Source organism: Phyllostomus hastatus, unplaced genomic scaffold, assembly GCF_019186645.2.
Source record: "Phyllostomus hastatus isolate PE091 unplaced genomic scaffold, TTU_PhHast_1.1 phas_scaffold_317, whole genome shotgun sequence".
Taxonomy (NCBI): Eukaryota; Metazoa; Chordata; class Mammalia; order Chiroptera; family Phyllostomidae; genus Phyllostomus; species Phyllostomus hastatus.
Window position 1 is genome coordinate 554,047 of NW_025334023.1, and position 14,865 is coordinate 568,911.

A 14,865-nucleotide genomic window follows, 5' to 3' on the forward strand; every position below is an offset into this window, starting at 1 on the left:
ACATGGTAACTCTCTGCACTTTCCACTCAATTTTTCTGTAAATATAAAACTGCTCTAAAAAACAATATCTAATTTTTTTAAATGCAATACTTGAAATAAAACAATTAAAACTCAATGGATTGATTAAATAAGATTTAGATAGACCTAAAGAGATCATTAGACTTAAAGATAGATTAGAAAAAATATATCCCAATGTGACACACAAAAAAAACAGAACTATGAAATAACAAAGAGAGGTTAAATGACTTGTAGGATAAAGATAGAACTTAGAGAAAGAACATCTTTAATTCATAAGAAATACAACTGGACTACACTTATCACTTAAAGGACATTAACCTGAACCATATGGGCATGAAATACTTGGAAGTAAAGGATACAAAATGGCTTACTAAGAAAATACTAACCAAGCCCTTGCTGGCGTAGCTCAGTGGATTGAGCGCGGGCTGCAAACCAAAGCATCGCAGGTTCCATTCCCAGTCAGGGCACATGCCTGGGTTGCAGGCCACGGCCCCCAGCAACTGCACATTGATGTTTCTCTCTCTCTCTCTTTTTCCTTCCCTTCCCTCTCCAAAAATAACTAAATTAAAAAATTAAGAAAAATACTAACCAACAGAAAACTTCTGCAGCTATATTCATAATCCACTAAACAGTACACAAACAATATCAAAATTGTCATGTTTAGGAAACCAGCTGTTCCAGAGAAAAAATATAGGAATTATAAGAAACTGGTAAATGATAATCGCTGTGAGATATTTAACACTTTTCCCAAGAATTGCTGAATAATTTTTGGTATGTATATAGAAGCTTTGAAAAGTACAACTAATAAACTTATTCTATCTAGTAGTTAACTTATACTGCATATTAGGAAATCTGTACCACTTTATTGTATAACAAATATCGTATTATATAATGTCACAGAAAAAGCTAACTATATCACAAGTATAGAAAGATATAGGCATATAAAAGACTAACAACATACTAAAATTTAACAATTATGCCTCAGTTTTCTAGTAATGGTCATTGAAGTTTGTCATTTTTATTCTAGTTTTGTTTAATAATATTGTTGGGAAAAAATTAAATATTATAAAGTATACCATAAAAAAGCTAGAAGAAAAATCTAAGAATAGTCAAATCTTAGATATAAAAAATAGTCTAACACTAAAACAATAAAACCTTCAAAGAATGATGAACTGGAAAACATTTTATATATCCATTTAAGTAAAACAAAAGCCAACCAAACAAACCAGAGAAAATTACAGAAATTATAACCTGAAGAAGCACTTTCAATAAATATTAATACTGTGGGGAAGTTAGGTATTCTCTCTGAGACTCAAATTACCTGTTTGTAAAGTGGAAATAATAGAAGCAATAACAAGTCTAATGCAAAGATTAAATAAAATCAGATATGAAATAAGATTTGCACAGATTCAATAAATAATTGTTACTACTAATCTGCAAAGCAATACAATATCCAGTAAACACAATAAAAATGTGTTCAATGTTTCCATTAACTAAATAAATTAAAATTAAAAGACAATGAGAAAATTATTTTACCTAATCACATGGCAAATGTTTTAAAATAAACTATTTACAAAATGCTGATAAGGGTGCAATAAGTTTTGGAACTTTCATGTAATTCTAACAAGTGTGAGAATTAATAACAATTTCCCTAGAAACAATTTTCCAATGTATCAAAGAGCCTAAAATCTTCACACCCCTGACCCAGTAATTCTTCTTGAGGCTAAAAATCATGCAAAGCTTAATACACACACAAAAAAAATAGACAAATCTTATGTATAAAATTGTCCCTAGAATAGCATTTATATTGTTAATGAAACATAAGTATTAAAAAATAAAAGGAGGAACACTACCTCAACTAGTGTAAAAAAAGAATTTTTAAATGATACTTTCTTTGTAAGTAATTAAAAGATGTATAATATAGCCATTAAAATTATTATAGATTCCTAAATGTATTGTCCTGCAAAAATGGAACAGTAAATTTTTCTGGGTGGTGTATCATGTGCAATTTTAATTTCCTTTTTATCATTTTTCTATGGAATTCTTACATAAAAAGATGTAAATGTTTTCAAAAGAAGTATCAACAATATAGTATTACCTCACAGAAGTAGTACTTCATCTAGAGAGGAGGTGGTTAATAATGACTTTACTGAGTTGGTGACACCAAGATGGGCATTGTAAGATGTATAATGGGAATTCTTTAAAAAGTCAAGGGGAGGCGAGGTCATTCTACACAAATGGATCCCTTAGGGAAAATGTACTTAACAACATGCCTGAACATGGAGAAATTAGAGATATCCATTCCCTTGAGACTGAAGCACAGATTGCGTGAAAGTGGTATGGAAATTGTTGCTGGGAGGTCTGAATTTATTCTGTACCATGTTAAGGGGGATGGCCTTTGAGAAACTACTCCCAAAAAAGTCAAAACTTATGAACACAGCTCCCTTAATGTCCTCTTAACACCCATGATAGATTGAGAAAATATATGAAGGAATGAAGATTTTACATGGATGTTTATGGATGTGGTAAGGTGTCTCAGGGTTTGACATAGCTCAAGACAGAAAACTTACTATTATCTATATGATACTTTTAATGTTACATTGACTATTCTCAAGGTTGAGTTGAATATTACAGAGTTAGACATGACTACTAGAGAGCAACCTGCCTATTTCCCAAATAATGAGCTACAAGAATCTCAGTCAACACACAGGCACTGCTTTCAGATTGATCGGAGAAGCAAGTCTCACAGCCCCAGGTAGTTTGTTCCAGAGGCCCCTAACTCCTTGAGTCATTTTTCCTAGTGACTCAGTTGTAGTGCTCCTGTTCACTGCTGCCAAAGCACACTCATGGAGGGCCAAAATTCCTGGGACACCAGTCTCTGCCCTTACCAAAGTCATTTCTGCTTTGGAAACAACATATGAACTACTTGGTCTCGTATCTGTTTTGTCTTGACCCCATAAATGATAGGATTCAGCATAGGAGGAGCAAGCATGCTGACATTGGCCAGCAGGATGTGGATATGTAGTGGGACATGGCGTCCAAACCGCTGAGTGAGAACTGAGAAGATCCCAGGACCATAAAAGAGGATGATGACACAGACATGAGAGCCACATGTGTTGAGAGCTTTGTAGCGAGCATCTTGGGAAGGGATATGGAAAATGGCACAAAGAATCAGAACATAGGAAACAAAAATTAGGACAATATCTAGGATCACTGTTGACGTTAAGACAAAAAATCCATACCAGATGTTGACTCGAATGTCATCACAGGAATACTTGGCCAAGCCGATGTGTTCACAGAATGTATGTGGGAGGATGTTATTCCTGCAAAAAGTCAGCCTCTTTAGAAGAAATATCATGGGGAAAATTGTGCCATGTGCTCTCAACAAAACAACCACACCAATTTTCCCTATCAGAGAGTGGGTGAGTATCATGGTGTACCTCAATGGGTAACATATTGCAATGTAGCGATCAAATGCCATGATCAGCAAGATGCCTGACTCAGATATGAAGGAGGAATGCTGAAAGTAGAGCTGGGCAATACAGCTATTAAGAGAGATTGCCCTACTATTGCACCAAAAAATGGCCAATGCCTTGGGTTCTGTTGTCGTGGCAAAGACAATGTCAACTCCAGCCAGCATACAGAGGAAAAGATACATTGGTTCATGGAGGCAGCTCCTGATGAGGATAATGAAGATGATAAGACCATTTCCAAGGAGGGCAAAGACATAAGAAATAAATAACGGGATGGAAATCCACATGTGTAGGTCCTCCCGGCCTGGAATGCCCAGCAGATAGAAGACTACATGGTTAACACCAGTGTGGTTGAAGCTAGCCATTCCCGAGTCAGGCTAATGTAAACTTTAACTTCACCTAATAGAGGTAAGGAGAAATAGAGATTATATGTATATATTTTCATTGAGTTTTCTGATTAAATATATCAAATTAAATGCCTGCTTTTACCACAGTTGCCTCCTAAAGTCCTGCTAAAATGTTAGTAAAATAACATCATAAAATAGAAAGCAAAAGAGAAACCAATAGCAGAAAAGTGGCAACCACTTTTCAAAAGCAGATGGATGACTATTAACTAAACAGATAGAATAAAACTAATAACTTCAAATTGAAAACAAAAGTCAAGATAATTTTTATGGTAAAACCCAAATAGTTTCAAGAATTAAAGGTATCATATACTTCTCTAAATAGAGATAAATGTGCTTTTTTAAGGATTTTTGTGGAAAATCTTTATAAAGAACAGCTAGTCTACTGGATCTTCTTTCCCAACCTATTCATCCAGGCACCACTTTCCTTAGCAGAATATGGAGGTTTATTCCCTGGTGAAGATAAACCTAGAAAATTCTGGTGAATCTAAGCACAGCTGGGGCAAGGGTACTATGCTAAATGGGACAGAGGATTAAATGAAAGGCTACATATTGAACAAAATGAAACCCCAGTAAACTTAACCTATTATGTATGCCTGCCACTGCTAGCTTACAAACCCTATATCCATATCTTATAATTCATTTTGATTTAAGAATGAGGCACTAAAAAGTGATTAGAGGTTCTATGTGTGGGCATAGGATTTGTTTAGGGAGACATTTCCTGTCTAATTACTCCCATTAAGAATTTTACATCGAAATATGTCTAAAATTTCAAGAGTAGAAAAAGTTACTTAATATCTTAAAAGAACTCAAAAGGTTTACCTCCCACTAACCCTGTCACAGGAAGCTACTAGAAGATAAGTACCACCAAGATAAGGAAATAAATCAAAAACAGGGAAACACAGGCTCCAACAAAAGAGCTCAACCAAACTGATATAATACAGGAGACAGTACAGGCTATGAGAGTGAGGGGATTTCTTGAACAATAGGGAAGGCTGACAACTGTGAAGAGTCCTAGGCTATTGTGAATCCAGATTGAATCAAAGGGATAAAGGACACACAAAGGAAAGTCTCAAAGGAAAAAAAAGAAACTTGTCGTGAAAGAATTTATATTTCTAGTATAAAGTAAGGCACATAAAAACTAGGCAAACAAAAAAAATAGATAATCACTTGCTCCAGAGGAGAAAAAAAAATGTTGTATAAGAAAAGAAATGTGATCATATGTCATTATTTACCTCAGGCATCATAATTATAATAATATAAACATAAATATGTATCTTCAAAGTCAAACATCAGGAAAAGGGGCGTCTGCATGGTCTGAGTGTATATGCTGGGGAGGGCAGAAGGCTTATATGTAGGCAAGTCAAATATCTTTCATATAAGAAAGTCACTGGGCAACCTATATAAATGATTAAAAATAGATATAAAACAAGAAATAATGCTATAAGCATGTTGTTTGTCTATATGGAGATAAATGCTAAAGAAACAACTATAAAGTGTTAAAGTGGTTTTTCTAAGTAGGATTCAGAAGTGGAATGGGACAGGGAATCTCTATTTTTTTAAATAGGAGAGTTTTTACTATGTATATATGAGTATAAACATATAGAGTATATGCATAGTATTTACAAAAATATAGCTAAAAACAAGAAACAAATTTTTAGCAGCTCATACCTCAATCTCTCTATATTTATATCTCTATCTCTATCTCTCTCCTCATTATAAATTCTGCAACAAAAATTCCTATTTTCTCTGGGCACCAGATTACCCATTAGAGAACACAGAGTGACTCAACTAAACTGACTCCCCCCTCTTAAGAGGGAAGTCTAGGGAAGCTGGCATCAAAGCAGGTATAGACAGTCTGATGGAAATGTTTCCTGCAATGAATGATTGCCTCCTGTAAATTGCATGCTATTTAAAAAAAATACTTTTCCAAGGAATGCCATATTCCTAGAGGAAATGGAAAAAGTGTCACCAAAAACAATGAGGGCACAGTGGTGTACCGTAGACCTAATGACAAAATAACAGGTAAAAGCAAGAACAGAGCCAGAGATAAAATAGGATCAGAAGCTGAATGGAGAACTGCCTTCAGGAGCTCATGGAGGCTTTGAGAAAAGGAACAGTGGCAGGGGTGGGGACAGTGTTTTGGTTGGAGATACAGAGGAAAGTCAAGGAGTTAGGGAATGGCCTTTGGAAACAGTTGCCTAGAAAAAATCCTGGTCCAATTTCAATTTTGTCCTAAAAGACTCTTCTCCATGCCTCCTTCCAAAGGAAGTTTTCTTGAGCCTGCCCCACACATTCCCCTACTTTGTGCTGCTGAGTACTTTTGCTGTCCCTCTCACCTGGAACTTCTTAGAGTCAGCTAGAATAGAAATTCTTTGTCTACACAATCCATCTCCCCTAAGTCACAATGTTCTAAATATTACAAAACATATCTTATTCATCAGAAACATCTTTATCTATGAAACACCTCTAACAAATTTTGAATTCCTTAGCGCATTGGACATGTCCTTTCATCGCTGTGTACCTAGAACACAGCACAGAAGGAAAGGCAAACAGGAGAGTAGGAAGGAAGGAAGCCAGGCAAGAGAGATTTAAGATTAGTGACCAAAGCAAGGTTTTCCTTTGAGGACTCAGGTTCTTGAATCCAAATGAGACTTAGAAAGTACTATGAGAACCATCTCTTTGTTTCCTACCAGCACAAATATTGGCCACAGGTCTCCTCCACAATGTGTTCACAATCTGTTCAAAGACTGCAGACAAAGAGCCTGCTACTCCAACATCACAAGTTAGTTCCATTACCTTGGGCCTGGGAGTAGATCTAATATCTAGGCCTACTCTCCCCTATTCCTAGAACCTCACCTCATGTATGACAAAGTCAGTCATCAGCTTCAGACCAGAAATGGAACCAGTGACTAGAGGAAACCCGGAGAATTGCAGATGAGACTACAGAAGTGATTATCTTCATGAGTTCTCAGGAGGTCACTTTTATTTCACAGCCCCATTGCCCTTGGGTTCTGACTCCACCAACTCACCCACAATCTCACTTGGGCCAAGTCATTATGCCTCCTATTGACACCTGATCCTTGGGCACCTCCAGTTATTAGATCTCTATCTTCAAATTTTATGTGTGCATATTTTTGGCTTTATATACTCAGAGGCTTTCACTCCTAACCTAATATTTCCTCCTGAGAAATTGGGAGGGTGGTGGGGTGTGAATCACCAGGAATCTGTCTCCCTACCTAGAAAAAATCACAATGGTAGAATCCGTCTGATACAGCAGCTTTGAAACTCTAGAGTCTGTTGAAGGCTTCCAACTTCCAGGGGAAGTCATGGACAGTAACTTGTGATTAATTTTGGTCCCTTTCATCTCTTAGCACAACAGCAGCTACTCATCCCCTACCCTCAGCTCTATGGCAGGAAGCTGTGCATGTTTTCCTGAGCAGCTGGTATGCGGCTAGCAGGAGCCAGGGTGGGCAAAAAAGATCCTCTTCTCCAATATCAGGAATTTATGTTCTGATTACCAATGCTGCCTCTGATGTGAGATGCGAAGAGGAAGGCAGCCATTGTTATTATATCTTCCTCCAAATAAAGTGACTTTTAGGTGTTTGAATAGATAGCATCCATTTTCCCCCTCTATTTTCCTTTTTTTTGGGGGGGGAGTCAAAATTAAAGATTAAAACATGTGAAAGCAACTGCATAATGGGAGTATATTTGAAAAAGTGACTATGCCTACCCAGGAAAAGTTGCAGGTTCAGGAAAGACCTTCAAAGACCTTAAATCTTACATCTCAGGTTGACCCTTGGCACAGAAACATTCTACAACAATCAAATAAACAAAACAATATACAAAACAACACTTGTTTAGCTGCATCCTACAGATTTTGATACTTCGGGAGTTTTTTTCATTTTAATATAGTTCAAAATGTTTGTGACTTCATGACCCATTGATTATTTTGAAGTATGTTTTTACACAGTTGTGGATTTTTCAGTAATCTTTGTGTAATTGATTTCTTTCTTAATTCTGCTATAGCCATACAACATGCTCTGAATGATTTCATTTCTCTTAAACTTGATAGATTGCTTTAAAACTTAGCACATGGTCAATTTTGGTAACTGCTCCATGTACATATGAAAAGATTGTGTATCCTCTTGTTATTGAATAAAGTGCTCTATGAATATTTAATAAGTAAAATTTTAAATTATGTTGATTACCCTCTATACACTTATTAGTGTTACCAGTCTTTTGTCTCCTTGTTTTTCATTTCTTGGGAGGTATGTCTAAGTCTCCCACGATGATATTAGATTTATTTGTCCTTTTAGTGCTGTCAATGTTTGCTTTATGCATTTTGTAGCTATTACAGAACTTGGTGCATATAGGTTCAGAATATTAATATCCTTGTAGGGAACTTACACCTTAATTGTTATGAGTATCCCCCTACATCTCTAGTTATGATTCTTCCCCTAGCATTTACTTTCTTCTTCATTAATACAGCAACATGGGCTATTTTCTGGTTAGTGTTTATGTGGTATATCTTTTCCATCTTTTTATTTCTAACTTTTCTATGTCTCTATACTTAAGAAATTTCTTTGTAAGCAGCATATATTATCTTTTGTCTATGACCTAATTTAAACAAATAAAGTTCAATACTTACTATTTTTAAATGTTTTATGAGTTTTATGTCACATTTAAGAAATCCTTTGACAAGTCCAAGATTACTAAAATGTCTTTCCATGATTTGTTCTAGGAGCTTTATTGTTCTGCTTCTTACATGTAGGTCTATGATTCTTTAGAGTTTAACTTTATATATGGTGTGAGGTATCAAATGAAGACTTTTGAGGAGAGAGGCATATAGTAATCCATAGTGTTTAAGCATCATCTATAGCATAAAAGATTATGCTAGTCCCATAGAATCTCCTAGTCACTTTTACCAAAAATAAGTTGACTACTTGGCAAAAAATACAGAGTAGGGAACTCTAAAGACCTGTGTGAGGTTTTGGGTTTTTGTTTTCCTTCAGAAACACCAAAAAATAATGAGTAAAACCTGCAAGCATCAACTTTCTCAGAACTCTGAAAAATGGTCAGGACTTACAGCATCCATGCAAATGTTGAATCAAGAAAAAGATGACTTAAACATGTTTGCCTATTTTCACTGTCAGGGTGTTGTTGCTGGAGGGACTAACACAAGGTACTCACCTTTTTTTTTTTTTTTTGCCTAAATTTGACCTCTCTCAGGACATAAAAGCTGCTATATAGAGGATGTTTCTCAAAACACAGAAAGGCAATGAACTGGGGTGTTTTGCTATCATTGCCACATAAGAGCACAGTTACAAAAGAGCACAGTTTGGACAAACAATAGATAGACCAAAAGGTTGGGGACGGGGGATCTTTGGTGAGTAAGGGCTTCCACACATAACAAACAGGTAGACTAGAAAGCCCCACTCAAACCCAGAGCAGGATGCATGCTCAAAAAACAAACAACACACAAAAGTAAGTTGTTTTACTTTACACTAGCAATAAATAATCAAAATTAAGAAAGCAATTTCATTTACAATACCATCAAAAATAAAATAATTGTGAATAAATTTAACCAAGGGGGTATAAGACTTGTACACTGAAAACTCCAAAACAATGCTGAAAGAAATTCAAGAAGACAAACACTCTGCTATGTTGCATTAGAATTGGAGTTATCAGTATGAATTAATCATTCAAAGAGAATAAGAAAAAAAGAAAAGCTTCTGTTCTTCCTGACTCTGTTAGATAAAAGAGGTTAGAAACAATAACACCAAAATAGCACATCTAGAGCTCAAACTTGTTTTCTAAATACTACTTACCATTAAAAGTCTGTAAGGAATCTTAGAGAAATCATCTATTCCAAGGATGAAGTGGGAAAGTACAAGATGATTCTGGAACCTCTTGTGCTAAAATGTAAGGAAGTGCTCAAAAAAATACAGAGAAATCACAAAGGTTACAAGAGCCAATTTGAAGTGGCTCTCTATAGTCAAACCTAAAAGAATTTTTTGAGTACCAAAATGAATAATCATAGCACTGGATTATAAATTATGGAATAAAAAAGAATCCATGAGTTCATACTAATAAAAATAATAATAAACAGGAAGCCTCTTATATATAATAGAATAGGAACTAATAAATGTAATGAGAAATACTGAGTTGGAAAACCACCATTTACAGCCATCAAAATAAAAACTGATTCAGGCAAGAATCACCAATGAATGTTAAAAACCCCTGATATAGGTTTGTTTGGGAAGAGAATATTTCACAGCTCACATAGGAGGGGCACCTGGAGTGTTCTTCTCGGGTAATTGGGAAGATGTGCCACTGGATACTACAGGACACCTACTATATTAGGCCATACTATCAAGCCTACCTGATACATGGAAAGAAACAGGGAGGCAGCCTAAATGAGTAGACAAAGAAATGTCTCACATGAAAAATAGAACAAAACTCCAAACTACAAATGGAAACAAGAAATCTACCAGATGCAGAGTTCAAAAAACTGCTTGTAAGGATGCACAATGAAATTAGGGAGAGAATAGCTGAAATTAGTGAGAACTTCAACAGAGAGTAAACATAAAAACAGAGATTAAGAAAACATATTAAAAACAGCCAGAAATGAAGAATATATAGACATCCATATGTTCATTGCAACGTTATTTACACAGCCAACATATGGAGAAAAACTCAAGTGTCCATTAATAGACGAATGAATAAAGAAGCATTGCACATAAGCAATGGGACATGACTCAGCCATAAAAAAAAGAATGAAATCTTGCCATCTGTAAAAACATGGGTGGACCTAGAGGGTATTGTGCTGAGTGAAGTAAATCAGACAGAGGAAAAAATGCCATATGACTTTACCTATGCGTGCAATCTGAAAAACAAAATGAACAAACAAACAGAACAGAAACGGACTCACAGATACAGAGAATATTTTGAAGGTTGCTACAGGGAGGAGATTGGGTGGATGGGTAAAAAAGACAACGAGATTAAGAAGTACAAATTTGAAATTACCAAATAGTCACAGGAATAGGCTGTCAGAAGAGTACTAGATTTATTGGGGTGATCACTTCGTAAGTTATACAATGTCTAATTGTTACAGAGCAAACAAGCGGGGAGTGGGGGGGGCCTGGGACAATATACTATTACTGAAAGAAGGCCCTGGGTCCGTTATGTCTGCCGCCCGAGGAAAGACGTCTCTCAATGCCAGAGATTCATGAAAAGGAAAGGAAATGTTTATTTAATGCTATACAAACTTAAAGTAGTGACCTAATATCTTCACCAAAATCCCAAAGTCCCTTAAAACACCCACAAACACACACAGTCCTTCCTTCCTTCCCCCTTTGCCCAGTCCAGAGTACCATATCTCAGGAAAGGAAATAGAAGTCCATGGCTCAGGCAGTCCTCTGGTTCTTCCCAGTTAGTACTCCATCTCAACTGGGAGACCTCCCTGGGTTCCCGGCACCCTCGGCTGAGTCGCCAGGATCTCTGCTAAAACCAGGTGGTGGTTCCCCCTTCTAAAGCTGTGGGGGTGTCCCCACTCTGGCAAAGGCACGTGGTCCTCTCTCCCAGGGCCACGGGAGTCCCCACTCTGTCCAGGCCGCGTGGTTCTCTCTCAGGGCTGCACATGGTTTTTTCCTCAATGGCTGCCGTGTCTGGGTTTAAATCCCCCGCGCCAATCTTCTCTCAGCTCCCTTTCCAACTCCTCCTACACTTGGGCACACTTGCCCTCAATCTGCTGTCTTCTCCAGCTTTTCTGGTCGTCATCGTGGGTCTGGGCAGGTGTCACCCCATGTCATGGAGCCAATCTTCTCCCAGCTCCCACGCAGGCACTGTAACTCAGGGGACCTGCCCCCAGTCACATCTTTGGGGGAGAGATCCCTTTCCATCCCCCTGGCTCAGAGCATGGCCACAGCTATTTAACATATCTAGGCAACCAGCCAAAGGCTATAGATATGTTAAATGACCACACCAGAGCTTAGCTGCAAGGCTGTTGCTATGCCAAACAGCTCTCAATGGCCCTGCTCCATCTGTCCCTTCCCCCAACCCACACCCTGGGGGGTGGGGGGGTGAAGACATCCTAAAATCTCCTAGACACCTTGAGTTCTGGACCCCATTTTAAATGCCTATTTGGGGTCCCCCCTCTTGGCTACACCCTGTAACATAATCACTGGATGGTACACCTGAAACTAATATAATATTGCATAACAATATAACAGAGTCAAAAAATAAAAATAAGCTGATACAAAATGTCCTCTAATATAGCTATATAGTTTTAATACTCTGAGTAGTTCAAAAGAGAAATAAAAGATTTAAAATGTTATCCTAAATTCCCTGTGCAGAGTAAAGCTAAAATATAATTTGTGCAATTATTTTTAAAAAATAAAACTATGTTCCTAAATGCAAAAAAATAAATGCATTATGAAATAATATAAAAAATAAGAAACAAATTTCATTTTAAATTTGTCAAAATCACAGAGAAAACCTTGTATGAATAAGTGTTTTTAAAATAATCTACATATTTTATAGTCAATTTATATGTGGTAATATAAACAGGATCATTTACTAATTGTCATGAAAACAGAAACAGAAATAATGGTGTAATAACCCTAAAAGTTTATTCATTGGAAGTAATATATATGCAGCCCAATCCAGGGATGGAATTGTGCGGAAGGGATAGTGTTGGCAGATAAGAAGAACCAAAATATCTTCACCCACGTGTATACGATGAAGGGTTGTTTGTAAAAAGTAACTGTGAGTTCCCTGTGGAACTGGCTTCCCTTGGAGTCTTCAGGCAAATACATAAATATCTCTGCTCCCTGGTGCCCAACACTCAGAGACCTCGATTTGCTACATTCTAGGCTATGAAGACTGCATTTGAAGATTGTGAGTAAGTTACATATTGATGTCAGGTAACCACTTGGGGAGTAAATAGGAGAGGATCCCATTTACACTAAAGGACTATGAGGCCAAAGGTAAATATTTAAGAACATTGGGACTTTCTGTCTGATGTTAAGTAAGCAGGGTGATAACTAATGCTTTTCAATTTAAAACTCATGGTAGTTGACAATTTCATCCTAGCATCCAAGCTCTTTAATTTGTAATCAGAGCCAATATACTTTTGTTTCTCTCCTTTTACCATTGCATAATAGATGCAATCACACAATGACACAAGATTGCAAACTGTTTTACATGCATTAAATGTTTGTATGACAGCAGTCTTTCTTTCAACTGCCAATGACTTCATTCCATTCTCCACCTATTTCACCTCCATCCCCAGATACACTACAGCCAAATAAAGTGAATTAGCCATTCTGTTGGATTCCCATTATAGCTTGCTTGTGCCACTAATATGTTTACTTACCATATTATTTTAGTTGGCTGTATAAATAACTATTTTACTGTTACCTCACTGAAAAAAAAAAGACAATAACCTTATTTTTTCATCCTAGATGTTCTTGGAACATGCATTATGGAAAAGAATCTAATAGGAGCCATAAAGTTTGAGTACAGTCTGAAATTCTGACTGTGTCTGTAAAGAAAAAGTGAGTTCCTAGGTCATAGGCTCCAGGCATGACTTCCTTAAACCACACTGGTGTTAGCCACACTGTCTTCTATTTGCTGGGCATCCCTGGCCTAGAGGACCACTACTGGTGGATTTCCATCCCGTTTTTCATTTCCTATGTCATCGCCCTGCTTGGGAACAGTCTGCTCATCTTCATTATTGTCACCAAGCGCAGCCTCCATGAGCCCATGTACCTCTTCCTCTGCATGCTGGCTGGGACAGACCTTGTCCTCTCCATGTGCACAGTACCTCAGGCCTTGGCCATTTTCTGGTTCCGAGCGGGGGAGATCTCCCTGGACCGCTGCACCACTCAGGTATTCTTCCTCACTTCCACCTGCATTTGTGAGTCAGGGATCTTGCTGGTGATGGCATTTGATCGCTACATTGCCATATGCTACCCACTGAGGTACACCACCATTCTTACACATACACTGATTGGGAAAATTGGTGCCGTCATCTTTCTGAGAAGTTACTGTACAATATTCCCCGTGATATTTCTTCTGAAAAGACTGACTTTTTGTGGAACTAACATTCTTCCAACCACTATGTGTGAACACATTGCATTGGCCAAATATTCCTGTGATGACATAAGAATAAACACCTGGTATGGAATGTTTGTCCTGATATCAACAATGATTTTAGATGTTGTGCTAATTTTTATTTCATATGTGCTTATTCTCCATGCTGTCTTTCGCATCCCTTCCCAAGATGCTCGCCACAAAGCTCTCAATACATGTGGTTCCCATGTCTGTGTCATTATTCTCTTTTACGGGCCTGGGATCTTCTCAAGCCTCACTCACAGGTTTGGACGGCACATCTCACCCCACATCCATGTACTGCTGGCCAATGTCTGTGTTCTTGTGCCTCCTATGATGAATCCCATCATTTATGGGATCAAGACCAAACAGATCCAGACCCAGGTAACTCATGTCTTATTTCCCAAAAAAATATGTCTTTGGAAATGGGAACCAGACTAGTTTTCTCAATATTTCTAGCCATACATGAGATGAATTTTAGAAGCCCTAGCAGGCGAGGGACAGTTGAGACTAGATAAATGTCTCACTGCATATATGTTCCTGAAGCAAGTCCATAGGGGAGCTTGGGGACATGCTTTTTAAAAAATATATATTTTGTTGATTATGCTTGATTATACAGTTGATTTTGTTTGATTATACAGTTGTCCCAACTTTTCCCCCACCCCCCCTCCACCCAATATCCCCCACTCCCTCCAGTAATCCCCACATCATTGTTCATGTCTAAGGGTCATGTATAGGTTCTCTGGCTACTCCATGCTTTTAAAATCTCTGATCAATAATATACCATCAATTTCTTTGTGCCACAGTGAGCTTTCTCCCTAGAGTCTGAGAAATAAACCAGTTCACCTTTTTAA

The 14,865-nt window shown here is 37.3% G+C and overlaps 2 protein-coding genes across 2 annotated transcripts; one reads left to right on the top strand and one right to left on the bottom strand.

The window, feature by feature from the left end:
• Positions 1 to 2,911: 2,911 nt before the first annotated feature.
• Positions 2,912 to 3,856, bottom strand: LOC123805597 (olfactory receptor 52B4-like). The gene has a single exon (XM_045818259.1). It carries the CDS (start codon positions 3,854 to 3,856, stop codon positions 2,912 to 2,914), a length of 945 nt encoding a protein of 314 aa, XP_045674215.1.
• Positions 3,857 to 13,483: 9,627 nt separating this feature from the next.
• Positions 13,484 to 14,452, top strand: LOC123805326 (olfactory receptor 52B4-like). The gene has a single exon (XM_045817806.1). The coding sequence runs from the start codon at positions 13,484 to 13,486 to the stop codon at positions 14,450 to 14,452; it is 969 nt and encodes a 322-aa protein (XP_045673762.1).
• Positions 14,453 to 14,865: the final 413 nt, after the last annotated feature.